This window comes from Belonocnema kinseyi, chromosome 10, assembly GCF_010883055.1.
Source record: "Belonocnema kinseyi isolate 2016_QV_RU_SX_M_011 chromosome 10, B_treatae_v1, whole genome shotgun sequence".
In the NCBI taxonomy this organism is placed as follows: Eukaryota; Metazoa; Arthropoda; class Insecta; order Hymenoptera; family Cynipidae; genus Belonocnema; species Belonocnema kinseyi.
The window spans coordinates 4,575,458-4,583,589 of record NC_046666.1 but is presented as its reverse complement, the minus strand read 5'-3'; the positions used below and the strand labels follow the sequence as shown (position 1 = coordinate 4,583,589).

Below are 8,132 nucleotides of genomic sequence, written 5' to 3'. Positions count from 1 at the left end.
AATGTATCTTTTGACAATAAACATTTATAAAATATAATATTTTAAAAGAAACGTATTCTCTAATCAATGTCTTTTCCCAATATAGTTACATCTTTGCAAAACAAGTTTTGATGCCAAATAATGGGAGAGTTATAAGAGCCAATTTTTTTTTAATCAACTTCACATAGTGTTACCAACTGGCACGGGTTCGATTTTGAAAGTCGAATTAGAGGAGGGGTGGCGTAATTACAAGACCACTTAGAATTTACATATTTATACATACATTCAGATTCACAGGCATCTTACACCATACACACATGCACCTTAGACAAATTTCCAACTAAGAAAGATTACTTTTCTACCATTACTACAATAGTTTAATTTCCAATTGAAAAAGTTAAATTTCAGTCAAAGTGATAAATCTTGATGTTTCCACTAAAAAATATTTTAATTTCAGATCAATAACAGTTCAATTCAATCAAAAGAATTAAGCATTTTCAACACAGAATAAAGTAATGATAAAATTTGTTGCAGGAAATTTTTCAGATGGATAAAGTTTAGTCAGACAACTTTGCGTTTTTCATAACACATGTGCTGTCATGGAATAACAAAAAAAAGTTTAGCCGATATTTCATTAAAGTTTATCCTTTAAATTTAATTTTTCTTGTAGAGAATCTTTCATCAGAAATCAATGCAAAGTTTATCTTCTGTTTTTTTCTATGAAAAAACTGGTAAAATTTTCAACCAGAGATTAATTTTCAAGCAAGCTGATGAATCGTCAACAAAAAAATGAGTTTTTAATAAAGTGTTTCACCTTTAAATCCAGTAGTTAAATTTTTAACTAACAAAGATCAATGTCCAACCAAAAATGGAATAGTTACATTTTCAACTAAAAAAGTTAATTTTGAATAAAAATGGTAGCAGTTGATATTTCTATCAAATAAATTTTAATCTTGAATCAAGGGCAGTTGAATTCAACCAAGCTGAATTTGCAGCAAAGCAGTTCAACTTTAAACATAAAAATATGCATTTTCAGCTTATAGTTGAATTTTTAACCGAAAAAAGTGATTCTCAACAAAATAGTTAAATTTTCAACCAATAAACATTTTTTACTCACAAAAGAAAATTTTTTAAAGTGAATGCTGTGACATGTAGTTACAAGGGCTCGTCAGCTGTTATTCCCACGCAAACTTCGTGGGATTGCCTTTGTATTCTTCATCCTCAGCTCTTGTGTTACTTTCAAGTTATTCGAAATGAATGTTGGCGTTAATTTTTACAATGTTAGTTTCAAATTAATAATTATATTTCTATTTAATATTAAATAATACATTTCCTTTAAAAGCACCAACTTTCGAACGTAAAACTTGACACATTCATAAATTCAAGCGGATAATATCAAACCAGTTCTGAAGATTATAGTTTGCCTCAAAACTTCATTCATATACATTTCTAATATACCCCCCTAATTTCCTACTTTTGTGACCTTGCATGAATATTGAACACCCTAAAAGATACGGTTTTAGAAAGATATTTTTCATTTTGTATTGCAGCCTTCAAGATTCCTCGACACACTCACTTAAATGCATTAGCAGAAGGCAACTTCTTAGCCAATGGTTCACGTATCGTGGGTGGAGCGAATACAGTTATTTCGAAATACCCCCATCAAATAAGTATACAAGAACACGGATTTCACTTTTGTGGAGGAAGCATCATATCCGATGAGTGGATAATTACTGCCGGGCATTGTGTTGTCCAGTCTGAGAACAAGACCTTAACAATACGGAGTGGTTCGACTCTTACATCAGAGGGCGGTATTATTGACAATGTAACAGAAATAATTATTCATGAAGAGTACTATGTGGATGAATTTGGAGCAGCTCATAATGACGTAGCACTGATTCGAGTAACTTTTCTTAATTTGAACGGAAGAACCAGGCGGGCAATTAAACTGAATGATGTTGGAGAGACGGTACGTCCAGGTACTAGGGCAGACGTCACCGGATGGGGAATCATAAAAGAGGGTCAAGAAGATGTACCTTGGGTTCTGCAAAAGGTCAAAGTGCCAATACTATCGTCTACAAGATGCAAAGATTTGTTAGGCTCCATTGTGCAGAAGGGGGAAATATGTGCTGGATACGAAGAAGGAGGTCGTAGTTCATGCCAAGGTGATTCAGGTGGTTCATTAATGGTCAGGAAAATTCTTGTTGGTATTGTTTCTTATGGTCAAGGATGTGCCAGGCCTCGGAAACCGGGTGTTTATGCTGATGTCGCTTATTTTCGTGATTGGATAAGAAATAAAACGAGGATTTAATCTTTGTGGTAAGGCCAACTGAACGATTCTTGTTTGACCTTTACAGACGATATTGTGTTGTAAAAATACAGAAAATAAAATATTATCACCTAAAGTCAAAGATTGATTTATCATACATGTCAGACATTGATACTAGGAAGTTAAATATAACATAGCATATCCAAAAAGTATAGTTTTTGTATACTACTACAATGCCTTCCTGATTTCCTACTCTAACTAGCTGTAGTGAGCGTTAGAAGATCATTTAAGGTGTTTTTTTATTTTTAATTGCAGCCTCTTGGATCCCTTACATCCCCAACATCAATGCACTATCAGGAAAGAATATCTTAATCACTGATTCACTTATTGTAGGAAGATTGAATGGAAGTATTACCGAATTTCCTCAGAAAGCACTTGTTCCATATAATAGCGAAAATCATCATGGAGGCAGAATTATCTCAAAAAAATGATTACTTACCGCTGCTCATTGGGTCTGTGAATCTCCACTAAGAAACATTACAGTACGAAGTCGTCTCAGTTTTGCAACTATGATGGTACCGTTCACGAAGTGATTAATATTATTTTTCATGAATGGTTCAATCCTTATTAAGGATTAGCTCTAGCTAAGATAGCTCTTCTACAAATAAAGCTACAATTCAAGTTGAATAAAAAAACTCGACGGCCAATTAAGATGATTAAATTGGATCAGAAGATAAAGCCAGGAACCATGGCTAATATCTCTAGCTAGGGAAATACAAATAAAACTTATGTTTTGGCTAATGTTTTGCAGAAACCTGAGGTTTCTATAATATCAACTGATGAAGACATAACGTATTTGGTTGCTGTAGGAATAAGCGAAATATATGCTGGATAACTAGAGGGTGGTCGTAGTGTTAGTCACGGTGATTAAAGTCATCTATTTTCTGTATAAAATTGTTGGTTGGAATTGTTTCTCGGTCATCCGAATGCTCTTAACCTATGTCTCGTGGAGTCAACACTATAATCCTTATTGTCATAACTAGATAAAAACATAGCGACGATATAATATGCATCATGTAAAAACAATACAATATTTTAACAGACATAGAATAAATCTTTTCTAATAGTTTATTAAGAAAATAAAAATTCTTTGTTAGAAAATTCCCTCCTATTGCTAAGTGGTTACTAAACACTACTAACTGCAATAAACCTTCCTCTTTTTTGAAACGTTAACAATCCTAAAGATCATTTCATGACTGCAAAAAACTTTAACAAACTACTATCCAAATCTTTGCTTACCTACAGCATTACGTAACTAAAATGATCACGAGAAGGTCATTTTTAAGACAATATCTTTAATTTTTCATTACAGCCTCTTGGATTCAACCCCCTTACTTGAATCTAACACCAAAGAACTTCTCAAAAAGTGATTCACGCATCGTCGGTGGTGTAAATGCAAATATTGCTGATTTTCCTCATCAGGTATCTATCCAAAAATTCGGATCACATATTTGTGGAGGCAGCATCATTTCTAAAAATTGGATAATTACCGCTGCACATTGTGTACAGAGTCCTTTAGCCAAATTCTACAAAATACGAAGTGGTTCGACATTTTTCGATCAAGGTGGTACCATTCACTCAATAAGCAGCATAATTTCCCACGATAAATACGATGAAAAAAGAGTTTTAAATGACATAGCGCTGATTGAAGTAAAGACTCACTTCAAATTAAGAAAAAAACTTCGACGGGCAATCAAACTTGGCAATTCGAGAAAAAAGGCCAATCCTGGTACTCTAGCTTACGTCACTGGATGGGGAGTCACAGAAGAAGAAGGTGCTGTATCTAAAATTTTACAGAAGGTTAAAGTTCCTATAATATCTGGGACAAAATGTGCATCTTATTTCGGCCCTTTGCCAAAAGGACAAATTTGTGCTGGATATGAAGAGGGTGGTCGCGACTCCTGCCAAGGTGATTCAGGTGGGCCTCTAAGTGTCGGAAACTTACTTGTTGGAATTGTATCTTGGGGGCTTGGATGTGCTAAACCTCGCCTGCCTGGTGTTTATGCAGAGATTTCGTACTATCGGGATTGGATAAAGGAAAAGAGTGGGGTTTAAGTAAGATTGGTGGAACACATTTGCATATTGTAAAGCTACTAATTTAATAAATGCATTCTTATATAAAAGAGTGGCGTAACGATATGTCCCGAAACTCTAACAGTCATTATTGTTAAAAACCTAATTCACTTTTCATTAATTTAAGTTGTTTCATATCTTAGATTTTAAATTTTAAAAATTATTTCTACAAATTGAGACTTTTTAGGGATGTTCTAAGTACACAGTTGAGTTCGAAATCACCTAATTTTTTAGTGGATTTCGTTACTTGAACGCTTCACTTTTGAATTGTAATTGCATCTAGCTTTTTATTGAGAAAAGCTTTGTATGAACTTAGTATAATTGTAGCGTACAAGTTTTACACTATTTAGTTATTTTACCTACGGCAAAGTAGTAAATTCTTTATTTTAATATTTAATTAATGGGTGAGCCAACACATGCTAAATTTCCGCAATTTCTTCATAAAAACTTTATGCCAATTCTGTCACGCGAGGTGTCTATGAAATGATCACAATTCATTGACGAAGAAAAAATTTTTTCAGGATATATCGAAGAAGTATATTCATGTCAGCGTAACTCTGGAGTTTCTCCCGTGATTGTTAATTAACTTTTGAGAGTTGCTGCTTGGTTGGTCTTCCTAAAGCCTATAGAAGAGTAGCTTACCATAGTCATTGAATTAGTCGGCACACCGGATTAGCATTCACAATTTGTATTATAGTAATTTCTGGCATCCTCGGAAGTACCTGTAGGTTTGGCCTTTGGATCCATGATGTTTATTCTAAATTTTAATGATATCTGCACAATTTTAATGAATTCTTGCAACAATTTTGTTCACTGGATGCAAACAAGCCTTCATATCTGATTTGAAACCTGACATTAGAAAAGAAACTAGTCGAATTGTTGGAGGACATGTAGCAGCGATTTCTGAAGTTCCGTAAAAACTTTCAATGAAAGTCAGTGCTCGACATTTTGGTGGGGCCTCCATCATCTCTATAGATTGGGCCTTGACAGCCGCTCATTGCTTTCCAAACTACCTTCCCGTTAAACAAATCGAGGCGTCCTAACGATAGAATGCCAACGCACGCGATCGACTAGATGATACTTAACCACGAATATAAACAATAAAAAGCTAGCCAAGAAGTAAGAACTAGAAAGTTTTAGATCGCGGAATTGAACAAGATGAAGCTAGAAGTTGGCCGAAACTAGAAGATGCTCGTTCCATCAAAACATTAAAGTGCTATCTCGAGCGAGCAAAGCATGAAGGTGCTACTTCTCGCTTATAATCTAAACGCGAGAAGTGGCAACCTTCATGCTTTGCTCGCCCGAGAGAGAACTTTCATGATTTGATGAAGCGAGTGAGCACCTTTTAGTTTTGGCCAACTTCTTGCCTCATCTTACTCAATTACGCGAGCAAGACTTTCTAGCGCTAACTTCTTGGTTAGTTTTCTATTGCTTTTATTTTTGGTTAAGTACCGTCAAGTCGTATTCGCTGGATGCAAACAAGCCTTCCATATCTAATTTAAAACCTGACTTTCGGAAAGAAACTAGTCGAATTGTTGGAGGACATGTAGTGGCGATTTCTGAAGTTCCGTATCAACTCTCAATGAAAGTTAGTGCTTCACATTTTTGCGGGGCCTCTATCATCTCTAACAGTTGGGCCTTTACCGCCGATCATTGCTTTTCAAACTACCTTCCCGTTGACCAAATGCAGATTCGGAGTGGAACTAATCAAGTCCACTATTCTGGAAATGTGCAGAAAATTAAAATAGTGCCTGTACACGAAAACTATGATTCTGATATAAGGCCACCTTCTCATGATATCGCAGCTGTAAAAGTGGAACATGGATTTAGGCATATCCGAGGAGTTCAGGAGCCTGTAGCACTAATTAAAGGAGGTCTGGAAATTCCTAGTGGTATCATGAGTGTAATTTCCGGATGGGGCATCCATAATGAGTATGATGACTATGTGAGAGCAACTCTTTATAAGGCAAATGTGCCAATTGTGTCACTTGACGATTGTTATCAAAAAATGAAAGTTCCCAAAGGACAAATTTGTGCTGGATTTGATGAAGGTGGTGTTGATTCCTGTCAAGGAGATTCGGGAGGCCCTCTTGTAGTTGAAAATCGACTTGCAGGAATTGTTTCTTGGGGAATCGAATGTGCCAGGCCCAATTATCCTGGTGTCTATACTGATGTTTCTTATTATCGTCAATGAATTCGAGAGAATACAAACGTCTGACTTATGATAATAATCTTGGGAAATATTGCCAAAATCTAAAAGTACCGAATATGCCTATAACGAAAAAAAGCTTCTCTTTTAAAATTTAATACATTTTTTCGATTTTAGGTAAAATTATATTTATTTCAAGCCCTATCTCCTCTTTCAAAAAGAAAAATACAAGTCGAGGATCGGGCTGCAGAAACATTGATCATGTATTCACTATTTAAAATGTTCAGGTTGTCCACAAACCAGGAAACGCAGGAGAGCCGGGTATTAAATTAAAACCGGAAAAAGGGAAATTAACTAGAAATACAAATTTGAAGCGCAAGTCACATTTTTCAATTTTAAAATTAAATTAGAGATATACACTACGTACAATATATCTCAAAAGTTGTCTATCTTTGAAGTGATTCATAAAATCGACGAAAATAGATCTATTATTAATTTCTCTAAATCTTGACGGAGGCTTCTAAGCAGACTTTTGAAAAAAATAATTCAGGTTAAAACAATTTATTTAATAGTAGTTATTTAGAAGTGTAATTCTTTCTTTCTCTTTAGAGGAAAGTTACAATTCTTATTTAATCCTGATGATCAAGGCCTCATTTTATTATTCGAAGGATTCTCTAAATTTCATTTTGGGTTGATTTTGGTTAAAAAAATTAATTTAAAAATCATACAGTTATTATTGTTATAAACAATCATAGATTAAATTTTAATTAAAACCACCCAAATAGAATTTTACAGAATCCTTCAAAGAATAAAATGAGGCCTTGATCATTAAAATTAAATATGAATTGTAACCTTTTCCTAGGCCTAAAGAGAAAGTAGATACTAAAACTCCAAAAATCTATTTTTTTTTTATTTTCTAGATCATTTGAAAGATTGGCGACTTTGGAGACTTATAATTAAACTTTCAATTTTTTCAAAAATAAAAAGCTTCTTTCGAGATATAAAAATGCTGAATGAGAATAACAAATTTTGGATAAAAAAATTATCCTGTTCCGAGGAAATTCAAAATTGAATATCGCTACATTAAAGTAAGACAGATATTTTCATGGAAAAGGTCCGAAAAAAATCAATTGTTTTCGTTAAATGATGATAATTTCAAAAAATACCAATGATAATGGGTTAAAAAAGTATTACTACGCTGAAATTGTAACTGAATTATGACTGAAATTTCAAATAATTTTCCTTTAAATTATTGTATCAAAAAACGATATTTAAAAAAAGTCCTTTTACCACAAATGGAATTTGGTTTTTTAAGAGTTTTTTATACAAAAAACACATTTTCGATTCAATTTCTGATTAACTAGTTCTGCACTGCACCTTTCATTTGCAGCTATGAAAAATCTCATCTTTTTTTATTAATCTTGAACAATTTTAGAAACAAATTCGAGTTAGTTTAAGATATACTTAGAATTTTCGGAAAAATCCAAAAGTATTTCAAAACTTGTAAACATTTTAAACAAATTTTAAACGGTATTCAAATTTATGAAGATTTTAATTCAATAGAATAAAAAAATTTGCTTAATATGTTTTATGTTATTAAAT

The 8,132-nt window shown here is 33.5% G+C and overlaps 1 protein-coding gene and 1 pseudogene across 4 annotated transcripts in view; both read left to right on the top strand.

The window, feature by feature from the left end:
• The window catches only part of LOC117181585 (trypsin 3A1-like), a 16,181-nt gene extending 11,803 nt beyond the window's left edge, over window positions 1-4,378 (top strand). The window contains exons 2-4 of one of the 4 annotated variants that reach the window (XR_004468139.1): window positions 1,530-2,144; window positions 2,564-3,171; window positions 3,621-3,724. Coding sequence is in view for 3 of the 4 variants with exons in the window: in XM_033374426.1 (XP_033230317.1) it covers window positions 1,530-2,144; window positions 2,564-2,739 (791 nt within the window). In the remaining variant the exon portion in view is untranslated. Of the gene's footprint in view, window positions 1-1,529; window positions 2,299-2,563; window positions 3,414-3,620 lie in introns of those variants that run through there. The other 3 variants (XM_033374426.1, XM_033374427.1, XM_033374428.1) reach the window with 3 other exon arrangements.
• A 403-nt stretch (window positions 4,379-4,781) lies between these two features.
• On the top strand, window positions 4,782-6,599 carry LOC117181986 (annotated as a pseudogene).
• Window positions 6,600-8,132: the final 1,533 nt, after the last annotated feature.